This window comes from Limanda limanda, chromosome 15 (genome assembly GCF_963576545.1).
Source record: "Limanda limanda chromosome 15, fLimLim1.1, whole genome shotgun sequence".
Taxonomy (NCBI): Eukaryota; Metazoa; Chordata; class Actinopteri; order Pleuronectiformes; family Pleuronectidae; genus Limanda; species Limanda limanda.
In genome coordinates, this window is record NC_083650.1 from 6504040 (window position 1) to 6526995 (window position 22956).

At 42.6% G+C, this 22956-nt stretch overlaps 2 protein-coding genes across 4 annotated transcripts in view; one reads left to right on the forward strand and one right to left on the reverse strand.

Moving 5' to 3' along the window:
• The window catches only part of phactr2 (phosphatase and actin regulator 2), a 32766-nt gene extending 29977 nt beyond the window's left edge, over positions 1-2789 (reverse strand). The window contains exon 1 of the mRNA XM_061087068.1: positions 2593-2789. Coding sequence (XP_060943051.1) covers positions 2593-2728 — 136 coding nt within the window. The 5' untranslated portion in view covers positions 2729-2789. The remainder of the gene's footprint in view (positions 1-2592) is intronic.
• Positions 2790-4639: 1850 nt separating this feature from the next.
• LOC133020650 (pleckstrin homology domain-containing family A member 1-like) lies at positions 4640-21310 on the forward strand. Of its 3 annotated transcripts, XM_061087296.1 has the most exons (14): positions 4640-4740; positions 8390-8608; positions 9806-9862; positions 9988-10033; positions 12300-12397; positions 12782-12913; positions 13318-13458; positions 14123-14191; positions 14755-14819; positions 14963-15026; positions 15160-15249; positions 16427-16500; positions 17756-17830; positions 18814-19120. In XM_061087296.1, the coding sequence occupies exons 2-14, from the start codon at positions 8468-8470 to the stop codon at positions 19040-19042; spliced, it is 1281 nt and encodes a 426-aa protein (XP_060943279.1). In that variant the 5' UTR covers positions 4640-4740; positions 8390-8467; the 3' UTR covers positions 19043-19120. The 3 variants fall into 3 exon arrangements, with proteins under 3 accessions (XP_060943279.1, XP_060943278.1, XP_060943277.1); XM_061087295.1 differs by lacking the exon at positions 17756-17830; XM_061087294.1 differs by lacking the exons at positions 16427-16500; positions 17756-17830 and having other exon boundaries at positions 18814-21310.
• The last annotated feature ends 1646 nt before the right edge of the window (positions 21311-22956 follow it).

Below are 22956 nucleotides of genomic sequence, written 5' to 3' on the forward strand. Positions count from 1 at the left end.
CCGATCAATCCAGGTTCGTCTTTTTGTTGTTTCTCCGTGGAGTCGAACCAGAGATGAACCAGTGTGAAGTGTCTCTACTGGCATTGAAATCCCCCTGTAGCACGAACTGTATAAACTTTGGTGATCAAAAGTGACACAGCAGCAGAAAGAGGAAAAGCTTTGACCAACATTTTGGGTCGGTTTGGGGCTGTTGAGGCTTCAGTGTGTGAGGAGAGCCTGCGTGTGGGCAGTGGAGAGGGACGGGCTGCTCTCTGCATTACTGCACATTTAACGAGCAGTTGTTGCAGACTCAGAGAGTGTGTAATTAATGTTATTTCGAGGAGAGTACTCAGTAGGAGCAGAGCGCACTGACACTCCTCTGTTGTCCTCTTCTTTTCTCCAGCCTCTTCATCTGCCTCATTATCCTCCTTAATCGTCCTGTCTCTGCATCATTTTTTTTGCCTTTTTGCCGTTTACATAAATTGTCTTTGTCTCCATTAACCTATCTCCTTTCTCCTCTCTCCTCCTTTTGACCTTTATTGTTTCTTCATCTTTTCGACCTCGCCTTCGATTGTCGCCTCTTCTGTTCTCTTTTTCCCTATTATCTTCCTCTTCTCATCTTCCCTCTTTTCTCTGCCTGTGTAATTACGGGAGCATTACAGTGACCTTTGAGAAGACAACGTGCTATTTTCCATCTGGAGCTGAACATTACTCCAAATAGATTTTTCTCACGAACACCAAACACTACACTAATGTGAGTTCTTATTTAGACACACATTCATGTGCATTCTCCAGTTCTAATACACAGAGTGGAAGATAGGGTTAGGGTTAAATGTAGGTGTTTTTATTAACATATTACACATTTTGTTATTTGTAATTATATTTTTATAATTTGATGACAAATTCATTTTTAAAGAGGAACTATTCTCATCAAGTAACATGTATATAATAAATGGTGATAACTGTTGATATCTAATGTACCTTACCATGCATATGGCAGAGGTACTGATTTCAAATAAGCCCTTGAACTTACATTTAAAGTTCCAGTGTGTTTGATGTTGGTGAATTGCTGTTTTCTTGACCATATAATGAGCCCTTTATGTTTATTTATGTTACTCCTCTCTATGGAGGCCACCATGTTTTGTTTTTTTACAGTAGTCCAAACTGGACAAACACCTTTTGAGTTTTATGTCAACTGAAGGTTTCCACAGGTTCTCTTTCAGATTTGGGAGGGGAGGGTTAGGTGAGGGATATTCAGCTGCAACATGCAACTTCGCCACTAGATGTCACTAAATGTGACACACTGAACCTTTAATATACTGCATATGGGAAAATTACTTCTGCCACAAGTGTATTAGCCTCAGTAAATGATTCACGGAGTTTAAAACTAACCAGGATTAAGGAGACTAGTGGAATCACAATTTGAGTTGAAGATGGATTATTATGCATCTGAAGCATTACTCTGTGGGATCAGTGTAAAACTATAACGTCAACATATGTGTCAGATGCAATTTCAATGCACTTTGTTTTCAGGGCTCTGTGTAAAAGGTACATTAGCTCCATCTGCTGTTTGTTTTATAAACTGCACAGTTTACACAAAATCACAACAGAGTAAACATGAAAATCATCTTTTGTGATTTAAGCTAAATTAAGTTTTTAATCTACAAAACATATACTATCATAAATAAGGTCAAGATTGTGTATGACTGACAATAATTTAACAATCAGGTTTTGTGATTAATTTTTTGACTAAGTCAAGTTTCTAGAAAGTTCAAATATGAAGTTCAAGCTTCAGACTAGTGGGAACGTTAACACATTTCATGCCTGCAGTGTTTGTCAAAGTAGGCGTAGGCGTGTAATTTGAGTGGAGGGCACCGCTGCAGGATGACATCTCGGCTGAAACACTGAATACGGCTGATGGGAAGTGGTTCTAACCACAGAGACAATAAATAAGAATGTCAGGCCCCACTCAACAGCCAATGGCCTCAGGCAGAAAAACTGTGACACTGACACTGAAGACGAGCTCTAACAATGTCTGTGAACAGGTTTCATCTCCTCCCCACGGGCCTTATGTGTCATGGTTTTACTACTCCTCACAAAAAAAACATCAAATGTCAAAGTGAAAACTAGACTACACACTTATACATGCAAGGATAACTAAGTATTGCCTGAATAGGATTTACAGCTGAGTGACAAAGAAATAGACAAGTTTAGCTGATTCAGTGATGACTTTTATGCCATATTGTGAACCTTAAACCTTGTTAGGTTGATCTGGGAAAAAAATGTTATATTGTAATGCATAATGTTCAACTTTTTTCATAGGTCTGTAGAATGAGCTGACAAAGTGTTTATTATTTAAGACATACAGAGGTTCAAACACAGGGGGAGAGAGAGTGAAAGAGAGTTTAAGAGAGGGGGAAAGTTTTTCTATGTAGGGCAGGAAGTCACTGCTGCTTCATTAGTCATGTAGAGAGGCTGGCTAGCCAAGAGCAACTGGTATAACTTGCAACACCAAATGAAATCGAGCCAATTTTTGCTGGCAATGAAACACGGAGGTATCTTAGCAGCCATTTGACGAACTGTAACAGGAATCAGACTTCTGGGTCGTCCTACCTGAGCGGGCTCCCCGGAGCCTGGTCATCACCCTGGAGCGAAACCCGGAGGTGTCACTGAGAGAGCGGAGCCTGGGGGGAGGCCACAGCAGAACAAAGTGCTTCAACTCCGGGTGGGTGTCCTCCTCCTCTCCCATCACCTCCTCCTGTCCTGTAGCCAAACACCAGCCAGAGGGATCGCAGGAACTCACACAAGCCTCATCATCACAATCTTCTTCAGCATCATCATCAACAGAAGCAGCAGCTTCTCTTCCCCTGTTCTAACTTTTCCACGGCAGAAGTCAGACCATGTGTGTGTGTGTGTGTGTTTGTGTGTGTGTGCTCCTGTGCTTGTTAACGCCCATCGCATCAAACTGACGTGCAGGTTGGATGACTGTATCAAACAGTACATGCCAAGTATCTGATTAACTGCTAAACCTGTTCTTTTCTTTTTCTTAGTTTCTTAGTTAAAGTGTTTCAAGGCTAAATACATTTCTGGGTCCCTGATTCAGGTGTTGGATGTAATAGCAAATTATTATCTCATGATGTTAGGTTGTCTTCTGCTGATTCCCTACATAAATAAAATGTATATATATGGAAGTATTTGAATACAGCTGTATCTTTTAAGGAAAAACGACATGAACATATGACTATGTAATCAGAACTGCCATAACCACATCAGAATAATAATAAAAACACATCAATAGCTTAAAGCTGCATTTATTAGAATTAGTGGTGTTCAAATGGCTATTTAGAGATGTTATTGATGAAACTTAGTAGATACACAAAATAGGTTTACATAACTAAAAGATAAAACATTAGTTCCAGTGTGAATGGAGCAGCAGCTGTTTTGTATTGATTTTTATATAGATCCAAATCCAAACTAAATACTTTGTTTATAGGACACAGAGGACTGTGACCTTATTTAATGAACTCAGCTGCTGTTTGACTCGTCTGCAGATGTAGTCTGAGTTGGTGATGCTGGAAAAGGTGTTAATTTCTATGTGGGGAAAGAATCATCTAAATGTCCAAAACACTTCTGAAGCAAGATCCACATTAAACTTCCTCTTCTGATCTTTTTCATTTGTTAACATTTACACTTTGACTGCACTGGAACACATTGCTACTTGAATAAATTTAAGATGGTGATATATGATGTTATATCTGAGAGATGAATCCTCACATAAGGCAAATTAAACATATGTATGTATATTTTGTATTACATTATTACGCTTTCCCATGGGTTTGGCTTTTAACGTTATTCACGACACCAATCGAAACAACTGAATATTGTTATTTTCATTTTAACAATCAGTCTGACAGAGCTTAAATATGATGGTTGGTTTCCCTCTCCTCTCTCCACCTCTCTCTCTCTCTCTCTCTCTCTCTCTCTCTCTCTCTCTCTCTCTCTCTCTCTCTCTCTCTCTTCTCCCCTCTTTTCCACCCATTTCCCCTCTCTTTAGCTATTCTTCTCTGCTCATCCCAACCGGTAGATGTAGACGTCACCTGCACATTGAGTCTGGTTCTCAACGTTTCTTCCAGTTGATGATTTTGCGCCTAACATTAAATTGGATTAGGTACCTTTTATTGTTACTCGATGTTTTTTGACATGGACTTTGGAACCTTGTTTAGATAAGTGCTTTACCGATAAAAATAAATACAAATCTTCTTCATTATGTCATTATGTCATTATGATTACGATTATGATCATTATGATCATGATTATGATTATGCTTATTATCACCAGCATTATTTGGGCCATGTAAAATAAACATGTCCCAGACAAAGATATAACCAATACCAATCCCTTCAGCCCAACTTTATAGATTAAAAAAAAAAAATCTTTGACCACAGAAAAAACATATTTAAACTGGTTGGAACATGTAAAGGTTATTGGGTCTTTAATCTAATTTTTTTAATTCGAACCACCCCCGTCTCCTCGTAATGGCTCAGCCCATTCCAATATGGCGACGACGTGGACGTACGACCCCAGCGTCCACTGCGGCGTTCACGTACGTGTCTATACGGAAGTAGGCGTGGCCTCACCCCCGAACTAGCTTGTTGAAAAAGCCAGTCGTCCTGCTTCACTGGGAGAGATGGGCTGAGACTCAAGAGGACACCACCGACACCACCACCGACACCACCACCGGCCACAGACCGGGAGACTCCGGTAAGCCGCCCCGGGGGGTGGAGGGCGCTGAACCAAACGAGTTGACGGGTTAGGGTTAGGACAGTTCTAAGTTGCGTTATTTGGAGTGAGGCTAACGTTAGCTCGGATAACGTGAGTCGTGCCTGAGGAAACTTAACTTAGCCCCAACGCATAACACAGCTAGCTAGCTAACCTACATTCAAACACACAGCGGTTGTTTACTGTATAAGGTGAATTTATGTCATGTTGTTGTGTGAGGTATCTTTAGTTGCTAGCAGCTAGGCTAACCTGAGACATGCCCCCCCACCCCACCCCACCCCCTCAGTTAACTTCAGGCCAGGGATCCACAGTTACAGATGCTGCTAACGCTATTGCTGTAATGTGAAGTATAGTTTTGTGTGTGTCATTGAAAGCTGGTTTGTGTCAGTGCTTCGAGACATTGGGTTTCAGGTTGACTGGTTTTGCATCTTCCTGTTGTTCTGCTGTTGTTGGAATTGTGAAAGCCCCACACAGCATGTGTCTGTCAAACGTGTGTTGCCTCCAGAGCCAGACTCTGACCTGGAATTGCTCATTTCAGCCGAACTGGAATGACCTGTCCCACCTTTGACCTGTCAAGAGCCCATTGGATCCCAGTCCTTTCACTTTATTACTTCCTCCTCCCTCCAGTACACCTTCATTATTCATCCTACAGATTATTTATCTAATTGGGCGTAGTTATACCAAACGTAAACTACTGTACAGAAGAAAAGAAAAAGTTACTGTCCTGAAAAGGCTGGATCACCTCCGGGACTAAAAGGGGCATCTGTACAAGTTCCAGGTTCAGTCCGTATCATAGGGTCTACATATTTTGGATTGATCTCAAAGTTGTATTTCATCAAATTACCTCATCAGCCAAGGTTGCATTACTTAACCAAAGAAGAACTGTAAGGCTGCGGTCAACATTCGCATTGCATCATCAATATGTCAGACAATTATTTTCTTAGACTTTGTGCAAAATGTAGGATACCCACTATTATTCCCAAGACAACATGCAAATGGTTTGAGTTGTCTGACCAACAGTCAACACAAAGATGGTGAGTAAGTTTACTGTAATGGAAACCGCTCGAGCACTGGTTAATGTGGTTGACACTGTCTTGTGTGGGTCGATAGCGGTCCAGTAACAAAACGTTTTGTCCTCTGGGAGTTGATCTGACTCTGTCATCAACACCTTAGTGACCTGCTGTGTATTTTCTATGTGGTGGTAGCAGGTCAGTGGTTATTAAAACAACACAAAGTTGCTGATTCCAGCTGTTGTGTTTCTTTGGATTGTGTCGCAGCGGTCTAAGATCATGAAAGGAAAATAAAAAAATCTCTACTGGGCTATCCAGCTGGTGCTTACTGTTGTTTTATGACTGGTCCTGTGTGACCAGTTGGTTGCCATGTGATGGTGGACAACTCCTTCCAGCGTATGTAAAGAGTGAGTTTACCAGGGGGGAATGTTTGCCCTAGAAAGAAGTAAACTTATGTCACGCAGCCTTATCTGGCCTTCTTCAGAGGCAGAGCTTCTTTTTTCACAGAAGAAGACAAGCAAAATATTCCCACTGATGAAGTGAAAGTTCTGAAACAATCGGTCACATGTTGGGAGTGATCTCACTTCCAAATAACGTGAGGTAATAAAGGTTTGAAGTGAAAGGATTTGAAATGTTCTCATGCTCTCTATAGCTAGCTGAAAGTGTAACATAGTCTGGCTTCTTACCTAAATGTTTGTTCATTTGGATGTCTGTAGACCGGTCACTTTCCCAGTGGCCACTGGTCAACTGACCGAGTTACGGTTGCAAGTCATTCCCTCTCTCACTCTTTCTTGAACAACTAAAACTTTACCGGGTGTCTTTTTGAGCTTATCGTCTGAGACAGAAATAATTCAAGACAGATTTCTTCTGGTTAATTTCTGCAGCAAAGATGTCATGAGACATTTTTACTCACCATGAATTCATTTAGTCAACGTGTCTGCTGTGGGTTAGTGTTTAGCAGGAGTTTCAGAGTATATTTGTCTGTAGTCTGTTGTGGCTAAATACAACACTGAGATAGAGGTGACCGTGAACCAGAAGAGTAATAATACAGGCTGCAGTGAAACAATGAGCTGAGGTTAAAAACAAATTTTTGGAGTATTAAGTATTTTTCCTTTTGTGTTTGTGTAAAATATTGTCCTATATACAGCTCCGGAAAAAATTAAGAGACCCCAACAGATCTGTCTTAAATCTGCATGGCAACTATTCACTTCCAGTGCCTGTTGAATTTGGTAGAAGACTAGTTTAAATAATCGCAAAAATATGTACATTTTATTTTAACTCATACTTATAAATTGTCAAACGAGAGAAACTGATAAATAATTTAAATACCAGTGTTTGTTTCAATATCTCTGTTGTTAAAATACCAATTTTCCATAAGAAATAGACAGAGATGCCAACAATATGCAAGTAATGGAAAGAAAAGCCTATGTAGTGTACATGGTGTGCTGTTCACCCTCTAGGGATTTTGTCTTGCACCATCTGTAATATCTAATCTGCTCTACTGAAATGCACAAGCATGCATGCAGATGAACATGTGCAGAGCACCTCATTTACTAGATCTCTAAGCTCGACAAAGACGTCTCTCACTCCCGCATGACAATCAGTGTTTGTATTGTGTCGAGACAGTCGCGTTGCTGCTTTCTCGTGCCTATGTGTCAAATGGGATGACTCGGATAGAAGCAGGGACTAGTTGAGAGGCTCCCAGCCCAGAGTCCACACACAACAACCAGGCCTTTTGTCCCCGCTTTGCCCCCATCCACCCACACAGGGCTCATAAAGTCATGGAGAAAGAACGTCTTTATCTTTCACTTTCCACAGACTCATCTCACTCACATATTTTAGGCCCAGTCCAAGAAGACAGCAGCTTAAACAGGCTAATGTGACAATATGCCCACAGTAACTCTGCACTGCCGACTCTGCGTTTGACATTGAGATCCTTGCATTTGCACACGTTAAAGAAAACAGGTTTGCAATAAGTGAGCTGTAGGTTTTATGACTGTCTCACCTCAGCAGGTTAAATATTGCCTATTCTCTACCGCGCAACTCCTGAGAGTGTGTGTGTTGTTTCTTTCTCTTCAACATGGCTGAGCTAAGTGGCTTTTTTTTACCATGCTCCAGTGGGTGCTCAGCTGTGGCAAGAGGGAGGGGATACAAGGGGCCGGCCAGAGGCTTGCCAAATCGGATGAGAGCGCAGTTGGGAGGAGATGGCACAGAAAGTGAGCGAGAAGGGAGTCCTGCACGAGAGAGAGGGAGAAGGAGAGAAAGAGGACAAGCACGGCTGGGTGGAGGAGATAAAGGAGGGAGTGACAGAGGGTAGCATGTGTTACAGAGAAAAAAGAGGGACTAAGAGAGCCAACGATAAAGGGAGCGAGAGAGCGAGTGGGCGAGGCTGATGTAAAAGGATAAAGGCGGGGTTGTGGTTTGTGTCACATGATCCCCATGCAGGCTGTAGCCTAGTGAGCTCCAGGTGGCAGACAGAGCACAGATACAGTAGATACAGAAAGAAGGAGGGAGCGGGTACACCGTTGCAAGGCTCAACACAAAGACAACAGAAAATCCTTGTTTACCCCACCACCCTCCTTAACGCCCTCTCTTTGCACTCCTTTCTCTCTGTCCTTCAGGAATTCTTCCCAGTTCCACTTGCCCTTGCTCCTCTCCACTCCTGGCCCCAGCAGGCCAGGGAATGTCCCGGCGGCGAGATGCCTTACGTGGACCGACAGAACCGCATCTGTGGCTTCCTGGACATCGAAGAAAATGAGAGCAGTGGCAAGTTCCTGCGGCGTTACTTCATACTGGACACACAGCAGGGAAGCCTGGTGTGGTTTATGGACAACCCGCAGGTAATTAATAACACAGGGCTGTGTTAGCTTAGCTATTAGCTTCATTCATTGGAAAGAAAAACCCTGCAGGTAACTTCACAGCAAATGTTTGATTTGACGATTTATGAGAAACTGCATTCCAGCTAATGGAAGCTATCAGTGTTGACAGACATCTGACAGCAGGCTACCTTTCAGGTTTCTGTCTACATTATACAGGTAGGTACAGGTATTTCCATTGCCAGACGGTCGGTCATACAAGGATGGGGGAACTTGGATTACGTAATTCTAGTTGACAGGAATTGGGAAGAGCGTGTTACAGGCACAGGAGTAGGTCAGCGCTAATGGTGTTTCTGTGTTTCAAGCTGTAGATTTGTTTGAAAAAGGATTGAATGAGTTCACAGATTTACCTCTACTTGCGAATGTTCAAAACCTCAGTTGCAGTTTGGGCAGGACCGAAGTTAGACTTCAACGTTATACTTTGTTCGCTCCCGGTGGCATTGACATGATACCTGTAGAATCTTGATGTGCCAGTTTCCTGTGTGGAATATGTAGCATTTAATTTTTGGGAGTTAATCTTCACGTCTTCATTTGGAAATTGTTCCAGATTTGTCAGTGCGTTGTTTCCTCAGGACTGGTTATATTACATGTTTCCTGCGATTCACAGAACTTTCACTATTAGTAAAAATATCCTCGTCTGAGAATAGATAATAACATTGATGTTTATTGAATTATGTTATTTCATTGATTACTGTAGTGCTCTCCATTTGTCCATGAAGTGAACAATTGTATTTGCAGGGTCAGCATTTTCTCCTCTATGACCCTTTGTCCATAGCTGTTATAGTGTAACTCTCCTCTTGGTTTGTACATCGTGTTGGTTTGCAAATACTGTATTTGTAAGTGTGCTGTTACATGAAGTATCCATAAATGATGTAGTGCAGGGTGAATTTTGAATAATTCAGCAAGTCCCTTTCCTTTTATAGATTGAAAAAGGTTAAAATTTAATGATGTTAAATCTGGCTCCCCTAGTTTCAGAAACACAGCAAGACACTGAAATTAACTATCATGGAATGCAGCCAAAGTATACTGTACTTACTCCATATCATCAACTTGCTTTTCAGGACCGACTTTGCCCTTTTGCCACATTGGCCTTTTCCCTTATTAGAATGACAAATTATTAGTTTTCTAGTTTTGCATATTTTGTTCTTTTTCCTCCCACAGAACCTGCCTGTTGGTTCTGAATGCGTCGGTTCTTTCAAGCTCACCTACATCTCTAAGGTACACAAATATAACCACTGAAGCTTCTCTGGCACTAAGATGATTATTATTTATTAATAGAATAATAGTGTTTACCGTGTTTGGTTGACCAGATAATCTCACAGTTACAGTGGTTTGTCCTCTAGGTCAGCGATGCCACAAAGCTGAGGCCTAAAGCAGAGTTCTGCTTCGGTAAGAAAACACTGATCATTACATACTGTCTGTTATTATTTGTAAGCATTTACAAAATACTTTTTTACTGTACAAATAAGATTAATGGATTTATTTAGAAAAAATACACTGATTTCCTTAATTTCTCTAAGTTTATATTTGTTCTATACTGGCCAGGATTGCAGCAGTATACTGGTTTCACACTATACCATGTTATGAAAATGATAGTTCATTTACCATGTACGTATCAGGTGTAAGAAAAAACTGCTACTGAGTGGAGAATCTCCTTCAGACTTGGCAACTGGCTCCAAACAAACACATATAGCAGAGAAAATGAAAGAGAGAAGTGAGAGAGATATCGGCATCACCATTCACTGAAAAATTAGAACCAGTAGTTTGGGATTCTTTTTGATATCCCTAAAATGAACATGAGGCTGTGCTCGGGGACGGATATTCAGCTGGCAAAAAATATGGATACAAAGTAGTTGCCAATGGAGGAAACTCATAAAACATGTCAAACACCCCCCCTCCGTGCAGATCAAAGTTGTCTGCTTATAACTTTAATCCCTGATTAAAAAAACATGTGAACATGAAAATGTCAATCATAAAATGCCATATTATAAGGATTTTCCACATCCCAGTCCCCCGTTAGATCTGTGTTGTAGTTCTGTTCGGTAACCTCTGATTTACAACACACGCGTACTGACCGTGATCTGACCCCTTGAACAAAAACACACACACACACACACACACACACACACACACACACACACACACACACACACACACACACACACACACACACACACCCAGACTCTCCTAGCTCGGAGGGCTGACATAAGTGTGTGTGGGTGAGTTTATGGTAAAGAAAAGATAAGTCTGTCTGCGCTGTCTCCTACATGATTAATGAAATTGGCAACAACTTTGATAATCATTTACAGCATTTTCATAATTTTTGCAAATGAATAGATTTTTGACAGATTAATCCATAAAGAGAATTGATAATTATTCACTAAATTTGGATACAAATCTGTTCAAATGAGTATATATATGAGGGATCACCCAGGTCTACATCTAATATAACCTGATGGAACAATGTCCGTCCCCATTGATCAGGTAACTTTGTGCGACTGTGTCTGTTTAGCCAACACACAGAGATGCAGGAGGCTACAGCAGTTGATGACCTGGGTGTGTGATCATTTGTTTGCTCTGTTTTCAGATTTCCTAAACTAAATCAGGTTGTATTTGCACCAGAAAAGTTTTCATGGATTAAAGTTTTAGGTTTGACAAATTTAGAGACCTCAGGAATTGGAAACTCCCAGATTGTACTGAAGATGACCTGCTTTGTCTTTCCCATCTTTATGAATATTACAAGAGTCAGGCAGTGTGTGGCGCCTTCCATTGACTATCCTCCACACCATATTAGTTATTCCCAACCCCAACAATTTTGAAAAGCCTTTTAAAAGTTTTAATCCGTCACATTTGTTTATCTGCTTCTTCTGTCAGGCTGCTGCATTGCTGGCTTTTAGGGCACATTACGTCTACTACCTACTGTTATGCACCACTGCTCTCTGCCATTGCTTGTAATTATCCAGTCACTTCTGTGCTTGTGGCACACATGCATGTCCCTGTGCTCCTGCTGGTAGACATCAACATAGACACAGTACAGAAACATATTCCTAAAGAAATTGCTCTACTGCGCCACCGATGGTCAAACAGGTCACGGAACACCTTTAAGAAGTTGGAGAATGTCAGCACTTAGGAAACATTTCATAGGTAATTATTAATTATGGTTCTTCCATCAGGGTTTTTGCTGCATAGAGAATTGGGAGGCGGCAGGCTCCGTCAAATTTCATTCTGCCTCACGAAAACATTCTAGTACAGTGGTGGGAACAAGTTTACTAAAGTGATCACACCTGTCCCAGGCTCAATACCATTCATGGTAATATGATAACCTTAAAATAGCTGTGTAGCGTGCGTGTATGTCCCTTAGCGCAGTTTCTTTCCACTCCAAGAAAAATCTGTGGCAGTGGATCTATTCTCCTTCCACTGATATTCACTTTTTAATTTCCACAATAAGCCAAAAGCACAGATAGTCAATGCCTCTGCCCGGTATATCTGTCTACGTGTAGAGTTATGCGCATGTGATTCATATTAAACACAGAATGAAACAGATGGTGTAGTTTAGACTGTAACCTAGTCTGACTCAAGATGACCAAAGGAGGCCTGAATATACTTTCACTCTTCCTCTTGTTCCCACGGTTTCCTTTCTCCTATGATCTATTAGTCATCAATGCCGGGATGAGGAAGTTCTTCCTGCAGGCCAATGATCAGCAGGACCTGGTGGACTGGGTCGACGCTCTCAATAAAGCCACCAAAATCACTGTGAGACAAATACACGTGCATACACACAGTGTGCAAAGATAAACACAATACGTACAGTTCACTCCTGACTCAGCTGTAATCATCTGTTCTTCCTGGCTCATGTTTTATCGTTCAGAGAAACTTGTATGTCTTCCTCCTCTGGAGATATGAATCAGTGGACTGTCATGAAACTAGAGGGAGTCACAGTATGACTAACAGGAAGCTGTATTGTTGCACTTACTACTTGGATAAAGGGTCAATTCCATTGTTCTCCATGAAGCGTTTACCATCCAGATAGGAAATGGATTTAAAGTGGTCTTGGCTCATCAACTTCTATAGAAGGGTTTTTTATTTTCCCTATTGTGTGTCTAATTAAAATCTCTGAACTGTGTGTGTGTACTTAAGGTGCCAAAGTCGCTTGATGGCCAACAGAATGCAGAGAACCAGAAGGTTTTGCCAGAAGTCGCAGGACCAAAGAAACAAGTGTCTTATAAGACAGAGATAATTGGAGGAGTCCCAATCGTCACCCAGACACAGGTAGACATGACTAACGCATGTACATACCTTACTCCAGTTACATATTGTTAAAATAGTTAAAAGATTTTGAAAGCGACAGGGAAACATTGACAAACAGCTGTTAATAATAAGTTGCTTTAATAATGTTGGCAGAACACTGCACACTGGTTTCAAAGAAAGAAAGTTAGGGGGGAGAGAGTCTTGTTTTATTAAATGATTTGTTTATGTCTTTTATAGTAATTAATATGTACATTCACGATAAGTTACCCTGCAGTCTCGATTATGTGTTACATGTGAGAGATGTTTTTGTGGTCATAGAATCCCCAACAGAAATCAGCCCTCAGACTGTAGAAAAGCTGCATTTATTCTTGTTTGAAATGTTGTAACTTACAATTACAATATCCCGGATGTCCCTCACCCTGCAGCGTGACGGCGGTGATGGTGCAGACAGAGCAGAGCGAGACGCCATGCAGCGCTCTCACAGCCAGCTGCCGTACTTCCTGAGCAGGCCGACTCAGGAACACAGCGTCATAAAGTCAGGTTACTGTGTCAAACAAGGAGCTGTGGTGAGTACCTGCCACTCTCGTCTTATAGTTAACGTCTCTTAAAATCAATTACCGAGCCGAACCTTAGGTATGCAATAGCATTTCTTATGAATGGCACATCACAATTCAGGTACTTTTAGAAATGCAATGATCTTAGTAAAATCTCCTGTAATTATCTGGAGGGACTGTCGTCGGTCAGAGAAAGTTGGAGGCTTTTTTTCTACCAGCCCCCTGTAATGTAAAAAAATGTAAAGGCAAAGTGAGCCTTTGTGAGAATATAGCAGCATAGCAAACGCGTGACGGACCGAACGCTCGAGACAAATTCAAGTTGTTGTGAACACGTGTGGGGAGAGTCTCCTGCTTCTTTCTTCATATATAAATGGAATACTCTGTACACTATTGTCTGGACACTTTCCAGAGTTCGTGTTTGAAATTGCCACGAGACAGCCATAAAAATAGCCCTCCGTGTGATATGCAAGAGGAATGTTACAAGAGATTTTAGCTTGATAAAGAGAAAGAAATGTTGTTGCCTAAGGAAACGCTCAATTCCAGTATGAACATCTTAACTAAAATACCTAGGATCTAGAAACGGTTCTTGTCTTTTCATTATTTAAACAAATTGTGACAGACTGCTAGAACATAATTTGCCAAAATTTCTGAACATAATTTCCCCTTTTCCCCCCAGATGAGGAACTGGAAACGTCGATATTTCCTACTGGAGGAAAACTCAATGAGTTACTTCAAGTCTGATCTGGTAATCAACTTTGATTAAATTATATGAAGTCTATAAGGCTTAGGGTTAGGGTTTTTATTGATGGTGCATGTGTTGAGGATTCAGCCCCACAGTCTGGGGCAGAGTAACAGCAAACACTCAGTCCTGACTTCGAACATGTTTTATCCACAGTGTGTGTGGAATTCAATGCCCTCATTTCACATGTCCTATCATGCCTCGTTCCCCTGTTGGCATCTCTTTCACACACACACATGCATACAAACTGTCCTCAGGACAATACTGCACGTCCCATTCCCAGTACTTGGCAAGGTCTGCCCTTATTTGACAGCTTTATCTGTCTGTTTGGCTATCAACAGGCCCCAAGGACACAGACTCTCTGTCTGCTGGATAAAATGGCCAGGTCAAGAAAGTTTCAACCATTAGAGTTTAACTTAGCTGCTTCTACTCAAATCTTTGAAAACTGTTTGTACCCACTACATTAGCAGAAGCATTTGGTATAATTGTGCTGTGCATTTCAAGTTTTGGCTTCTGTGAGTGTTATTATTATCTATTCTAACTTACTCATCATTTTTCTTATCTTTTAGGAGAAAGAGCCTCTGAGAATGATCCCTCTCAAGGAAGTTCACAAAGTCCAGGAGTGCAAACAGAGGTATTTAACATGTCCCAGCATTTTGGCACTGTAAGAAAATGTTTTGTCCGAGGGGGATGGTGTTTACGTTTTCTGATTTAAATAAAGATAATGCAGTCGCTGAGATGAATGTGATTTGACTTGTTTTCCACTTTTTGTTGTAGTGACATTATGATGAGGGACAACCTGTTTGAAGTTGTCACCACATCAAGGACATTTTACATACAGGTGCATCTTTCTCTCTGATAAAATCAAATATGCTGTTGATTCGTACTTTTCCATTCCTTCTGATCTCCTCTCAGTTCTCATTCTCTTCTGTCTGTTTCCTCACTGTCATTTTCTTCTTCTTTGCCTCCAACAGGCAGACAGTCCAGAGGAGATGCACAGCTGGATCAAGGCGGTCTCAGGGGCCATTGTGGCCCAGCGGGGGCCCGGGAGGTCTGCAGCCACAGTATGTATCACACACCACTGTAGAGTGCAGTGCCACCCTGGCATAGATTCAAGTCCTCACCACTCGACTCATGTCTGACCTCACGTGTACCTGTGGGAAAGGGAAATCACTTCTGTCACTTCTAACGTGCAGAACTTGAGACTTATCTTACTTTGACTAAAACTATTCAAATTACTTTTCTGTCTTTTCTGACTGTTTTTTTTTTCTGACACTCAAGTCAGCTATTGATAATTTTCTGTAGTTTCTTGCTCACACAAGAGCTCACACAGCTGAAAGCTACAGAGGTAAGATGAGAAGTTTGGCGACAGTAGGTTTCAGAACATTCCCGTGTTTTTAACAACATTAAGCCCAGCAACATAGTTGGTTGTAAAGTCTGACAACAAGTCCGATGAAGTTTCATTTTTCTTGGTTCATTATGTAGTAAGTCTTAACTCCCTATTAGATCAGCACAGAGTCTTAGGACAGATGCTAACAGGCTGTTATGAAACAACGTTCGGTGTTTGGCGCAGCCCATTACTCACCAGCCACCGGCACAATACAGATTTTTCTTTTTTTTTAACCACTCTTGTCTTAATTAGACAATTGGCAGTTGATCGATGAGAGAAAGAGACGGGGAATTGTAAGCAACATATCACTCCAGCTGGACTTGAAGCAGGGACGTTGCTGTTCATAGCTGACGTAACCCTGGATCCACCCGGGTGACTCTAGTGATTGGAACTTAAGTAGGTCCTCAGCTCACAAGATAACAATCTGTTATCACCACTTTTCACTTTCCAGCAGCTCATGAAGTCAGCGTGACAACATAAAGTTTAGTTTTACGAAGGCTTAATTAGTTCAGTCAGCAGCTTACATACTTGGAGACAGGCAGGTAGACTTGGCAGCTGTGAAGAGAGAAGTAAACCGGTTCCATACGTCCTGGGCTGCAGCTGGTTCCTTCTGGTTGGACTGGAACCATTCTCAACACGTCCGCGCTGACGCTCTCTACAGTTCCCTCCTTCTTGCCTCCTGTGTCTTCTTTCTCTCGTGCCTGTTTTTCTCTCACCTCATTTTACCCTCTCTTGTGCCTCTCGTCTTTTTTCCATTCTTTCTTCCTTTGTCACATTCTCTCCACCTCCTCCTCTCCCTGTGGGCAGATGGCCCATCTGCTCTAATCCTGCTTTGCACTGTGTTGTTGCAGATGCGGCAGGCCAGACGGCTGTCGAACCCCTGTATACAGAGGTATACATCCCGAATCGGGGAGTGCAGCAGCACGTATGTCAGCTCGTCTAAACCCCCCCTTTTAAACTATAAGTTTACCTTTTTTAAAACTGTTTTCCACTCACTGGCTGACCCTTTGTGGTTGTAGACATTATGAGGGCAGATCAGATCTGACGACACATCTGATGCTCCTTTTTTTCCCAACCACACCCTACATATGGCTGTGATAACCCAACAAGCGCTCCTCCCTTCACGCCCTCATCCTCAACGCTTCTCTGATCCACTTCTCTTCCTCCTCTGCTTTTCTTTTCCAATGGCGAACTGTCACTTTTAGCTCAGCTCAAAATTTTGATCCCCTGCATTTAGATCGTTTCCAGCGAAAACAGGTAAAAAAAAAAAGTATCTTCGTCAGAAACTGTAGAGCTTAGGTTGTGCTTCTCTTCTCTTGCACTCAAATCCAGCACACCTCTTTTAAATGGTAAAATATAATATTGTTGCAGTTACAGAATGACTCTAGACAGTTGGAATATGACCATGTAACTATTGGACAAACTTGCAGTCCCTTCCTCCCTCCTGCCCGCCCTCCCTCCCTTATGGCTTCACTCCCACAGCTTTCATGACTATTGATAACAAACTTAGGCCCTGTACACACCTGGTATTAACATGTGGCTTTTAGTGGACAGCTCTGAGTGTGTGAATTCACACCTGGGATTGACATGTGGCCCCACATGCGTGTCGTGATCGGATCTCTGACGGGATCTCACTTCCCATCCCTCTAAGCAAATAAACACGTCCATCATTTCTGTTCACAAAGACCAACTTGTGTTTTTACCCATAAGTCTGTCCCATGTCACTTTGTGGGTGTGTGTGTATGTGTGTTGAGCGAGAAGGAGAGAGGTAGAGAGGAGCTGAATGAATCTAATGCAGCTGCATTGTGAAGAAAGATGTTTACCAGTTACAGGAAAGTATCGATCATTGGGTGGTGATCAGTGTTGATCTTGTGTCGGTGGTTACAAACAATCACAGAGAAGAGAAAAATAAGTTTGTTTTGTAGTGAAACTGCAGCAGGTCTGAAGACATCTTGAGTGCGTACTACCTGACCACTTGTGATCGGGTCACAGAACCCACTTGTTAATACCAGGTGTATGAACAGAGTTGATGAACAATCCATGAGCAAACACACACTCACTGCTTGAACCTCCTGACCAACTTAGCCGTGAATAGCTGTGTTCTCTGTTCTTTACTGCTGGGTACATGTGTCTTTCACACCTTGTGTTTCTCTTCCCTTCATGCTCTGTTATCTCTGCAGTCTGCTGCAGCTGTGTACCTGTCTTAGATGTGTGACATCCTGCCTGTCTCTCCTCCTCCCTCCTGTCCGCTGCCTGTATGTTTTTGTTTCCTCTCTTGCTCATACACACAATAACAATAATGAGGACACACTTGTTTTCACGTTGATCACCTCCACCTTCTGTCTGCTAAATGTTAAACATCTGACCAGCGTTGAAACGAGGACTCACCAGTGCTGGATCCACAAATCTGGTTTGGGTTTGAAAAAATGCTTCAATTATCGTGTGATAGTATCAGTTAATCGCTTTTGCAATTGACTTGCAGGGAATTGCCTGTGATTATCTGATGAATTTGAACCTTTTGGATTCAGCACAAATCTCTTAACATGTTTGTTTGTGTGTCTCATATTAATTAGTATTCACATTTCTGTGTAAGGAAACTTGTGCTGCTTCGGTTACACTTAATGGAATTTTCACAAGCCCGCAAAGTCCCAGGAATTGTCAAAATACTGAACCTTTGTGTTGACAGATATTTGTTTTGGTGTTTCTTGGGGCTTGATGGATTATTTTCACACCCACATTTCGCCAACTGCACAACTCCCCCCTGTTTAATTCCCACAACCTCTGTTGTGTCGTCGCCTTTCTTCTCATGCCTCTGCTTTGTGTTTCAGAGATTGAAATCTGAAAATGAAAGGCTGTGAAATACTGATCAACAACCAACCACTGCTTCCTAAGACACTCTGCTCTTCCACTGCAACCTGTTGAGACTACCAAAACTAAAACCTGCTGACACTACTACCACTGCTACTGCTACCTCTACTAGTCCTACTACTACTACTACTACTTCTACTTCTTCTGCTACTACAGCCACCATCTCCACTCTCTTGCAATGCTACATTCTTCAGCACCTACATCCTTAAAGCTGCATCAGGCCCCACATGCTGGTGCTGATTCCAAGTCTGTAACTCACTTTGGCTCCTCTCAAATAAACGCTGCTTTTTCAGGATTTCACTTTTGTTACTAACAACAACTACTTGTCTTGTCTCCCTCACTCTTCTGTCCTCCCCTGTTTCTGATGCAGGAACATGGCAGCCGTTCCACTTTCTACCGCAGCTCCTCGGGCCCCCCCGTCCCTCGCTCGCCCATATCTGCCATGCCACCATGCAACCCAGAGTGGGGGGCTGCTGTCACGTGCACACGCGCACAGCCTGGCGTGGGACAGCGAGCACTTCATGAGCCTGCTGCCGCGGCCCAGTCACAGCCACACGCCAGCACGCCTGTCCCTGCAGGAGACACGTCTGGCAAAGTGACCTGCAAGCCATCTGTGACCACCATCACCAACTCGGAGGAGTCACCGTGGCGACGGCGGAGCAGCTTTGAGCCCTGCATGCCTGAACCAGAACCTGTGGACTTGGATGACGCCGACTTGCCAGTGAGCGAGGTCTGAGCCGGAGTGGAACTGGATATTAAAACGTGTTAATCTGGATGGATGTTGATGTTGGATGGACGAAGAGGAAACCGTGCACGACAGGTGCAAACAAATGAGAGCAGGTGCTGGTTTTCAAACAGAAGCTGTTGGCAGATCACAAACTGCTGAGCTCCTCCGTCAGTGCCGTCAGTGTGCGAGAGAAACATGTTGGGTCACCACTGAACTGCATTTGTGTGCCAAAGACGACCCACTCTTTACCTACGCCCCCACCCCGCCTGCCTGCTGTCTCACAATGGCATATTTATTTACCAAGAGAAGACGTCGACAAACAAAAGTACAAACCTTAGTTCACTTGTGCGGATTAGATTTCAGTTGCAGACCTTTATTTGAACCTGTACAGTGATGCGTTCAGCGGCATCTGTGGAGAGGCGGAGTTTTGTAAACCACTTTGTTCCAAGACTAAAGGCCGAATTATAGTCGTTTTTTACGCACGCACGCACGCAGCTTCTACGGACTCGTTTTGGTTTATAGGTCCCCCACAGTTGCGCGTGTTGCAACGCAATTCACCGCCAGACCACTAGGCGGAGTAATGTTTGTTGTTGAAGTCGGCTCTTCTTCGTGTGTGGCACACGTTTATTGACATCGCCACCGCGGCTCCTCAGAGCCTTTTTCTGGCGGACAAATCCGCCGGTTAGTGACGGGTTATACTAGTGGTCATAGTTTCGGATCTTTTCTGCCAAGTGCTCTTTTATTTGGTCCATATTCGTTCTTCTAAATCTTCCGTGGCTTCCGCAGTTTCCGGGATTGAAACCGGAAATGCGACTCCGGACGGGATGAAGTAAGCAGACCAATCACAAGCCTTGCGGGCTGCGTGAGGCTCGCGTCGCTTTGTCGTATAGTCAGAAAAATTGGCTGACGCACGCAAGCCGCAACACGCCCCCCGCAAGTACGCGAGGGGCGTGTTGCGTCACTTGCGTGCGTGCGTAAAAAGCCGAGTATAAATCGGCCTTAATAAGGGAGTTTTTAATGGTGCAAGGTGTTTCCTCATATCTTAAATAAGTGTTCGAACTGAGGACTGGCTTTTCATAACCTCTCTAATTTAAACAGTGTGGTCCGTTCATGCTCATTATTTTAACACTGGATTTAGGACTAGATGCTAAAAAATTTAAAAACAATATGTATATGATCCAGAGTGTTTGATAATGCCAGACCCAATGTGTTTCAGCCTCAAAGCTTCATTTAGTCCGATGTTTTTTTTAGTTGACAAATGTTTAGATTTTAAACTTTTTCTGTTTGAATATAGTGGAGGGTTAAGGTCAGTAGTTTGTCCGCCGTGAGTTGCATAGTTGACTGGTATTGACCTCAATCTGAAGTAGACTACATGTAAATGTACAGTTTTTACAGTTATTCCACAAGCAGAGTTCTGTGCAGAGGCAGAAAAAAGAAAGAAGAAAAAAAATTGAAAGCGTTCACAGTTTATTCATCACTTCAAAACCTGAATCAGCATCTTCACAAACTTTGTGGACTCGTGTTTCAGACACTGGAAGACATGGGTGGGGGGATATAGAGCAACATTGTTGTAAGTAAACACAATGTACAAGACATGAGCTTGTATGCATTTTGTAAATCATAATAATAAAAGCAGCGTTGTGCTGGGTCAGCTATAGATGAGCTTCATGTCCGGACAGACTGGGTTCTAACTGGTTTACGTGAGTGAACGAAAGCTGCAGTCAGTTGTTGGAAGAATTGATGAAACTGTACAACACCACGCAAACAAAAGAATCAAGCTCAGACACTTCCATTGCATGTTAACAAGTTAACGATTCCTCAGATTGTCTTTTTAGTTTTTGTTGACCTGCGGCTCGTCTGTGTGTTGTTTTGCAGGATAGAGCCGTGTGCATCAGAATTATTTTTATATGCTTTTAGATGTTTTCTTGAATCCGTGTTTATCATCCCAGTAGCAGGCAGGTTTTATTTACAATGTCCCAAATAACAAACACTAATCTTTCCTCTTTTTTTGTTTAAGTGCCTGCTCCATTTCATCCAACAAAGCCAAGCTCCTTCACCCCTGTTCAGTCTCGTGTAATTGGTTTGAATTGTTTCTATTTATTATGTGGATGACTTGAAAGAAATAAACACTGAAAATGTGCTCAGGCTTCCATGAGTATTATTCAGCAGTTTTTATTATTTACTATTTGTCACCAAAGAGCACAGTGAGGCTGTGGAGATAAAAAAAAAAAGCAAAGAAAGAAATTCTCCATAAGCATCTTCATTTGAACATCAAGGCAAAATCTGCCCTCTTGTGGTGAGAGGGAAATTTTACTTCAGTAAAGATGATCAGGGACAGTGTGTTTGTGTGTTTCCTTGTTTGATACACAGCCTCTTGCTTCATGCAGTTTGTGTCAGTAGATTTGCAGACCGAGGTAATGGAGCCACACTGAAAATATAAAGCATCTTTAAAATTGTCAGATAACAAGCTGTTCATGGTTCCAGTCTTTGTATTTACAGAACTGTTGTAGATATCACATGTGGACTCCAGGGAGTTGATAAGGATGGTGGTTCACGGGAAGAGTAAAACCACCTGTAGCTTCTTGAAGCACTAAAGCACTTTTAAATCCCATCTACACACACGTGTCCTTTCCTCAGCTCCTCATCGATCTGGTCTGTGGGACCTGAGGCTTCGCTGTGGCTTCAGGCGTGGACGCTCACTCTCTCTCTCCCAGTGGAGACATCACTGCAGGCTGCAGGCCTGCAGAGATCACACAGACCTCAGTGGCATCCCCGCTTGGACAGGCTCACTGGCTTTGGTCGGAGACTGGGTGTTCCTGAGAGATGAGGTTGTTTTCATCTGCAGATTTTCCCACCAGTGTCTCGCCTACGTGTTGCCACAAATGAGGATGATGCTGCCGCTGCGAGGGGTCGCACAAATGCTACGAGTGCAATGAATAAAAATACCAGTGTTGTCCATTCATTTTTAGATCAGCGTGTGAAGTGAAACATAAAAGACAAACATCGGTTTTCTTGGCGAAGGAAAGACTGAGCTCTGGGTTCACATGTTCACGTCGTGCACACGTACAGTTTCCTGACCTCAGGCCCAGCTCTGTGTGTCAGAGAGCAAATGTCGGCCCGGCCTCCCTTTCTGCCACCTTCCTAATTGCCTGGTGGATACAGAGGTTTGTGTTACCCGCAGCTCTGGTGCACCACAGGGGGCCTCGTCCCTCCGGTCCCTTCATTCCCACGCAGCCGCTCAGAGGAGTGTGCCCCCCCCCCCCCCCCCTCCACCAGGGCACCGCATTTAAACCGTCAAAACAACCCTGCACCCATAATCCATCACATTGTGCCGAGGCATTTTATGACACTGATTCATTGCCCTCAGCGTTTACTGGACTCTTTCACAGCTCAGCACAGACATCCGAACCTAACAGAGACTTGCTGTTAGCGGGTAATGTAAACCATTAATACTGGAATTAACACATTATTCTGTGGTATTTCCATTTAGTCACTGAGGCACTAATCATTACAAAAAAACCTGTGAATTATGCACCTTTGCATTCGAGGATAATTATTATTTAGATGTCACCATTAGATGTTGTTTATTTCCCTGGACGCTGGGGACTCAGAACCCGGCGAGTTGGAATTAAATCATAATTAATGGATAAATGATGCTCTTATGCAATTTTCCAATTAGAACAATTTGGCTGTTTATAGAGGCAACGTGAAAGCACCACATTAACTCCACCAATCCCACATCCAGCCAACCTGTTCCCATCGCTGATTTTTCCTAATTAGTCATAA

What these genes read in the sequence shown, in the direction of transcription:
- LOC133020650 (XM_061087296.1), top strand. Translation starts at nt 8,468, where the DNA reads ATGCCTTACGTGGACCGACAGAACCGCATCTGTGGCTTCCTGGACATC. An exon ending in ATAAAGCCACCAAAATCACT is followed by an intron (nt 12,398 to 12,781) that starts GTGAGACAAATA and finishes TGTGTACTTAAG; the next exon opens with GTGCCAAAGTCGCTTGATGG. An exon ending in CTCCCTCCTGTCCGCTGCCT is followed by an intron (nt 17,831 to 18,813) that starts GTATGTTTTTGT and finishes TTTCTGATGCAG; the next exon opens with GAACATGGCAGCCGTTCCAC.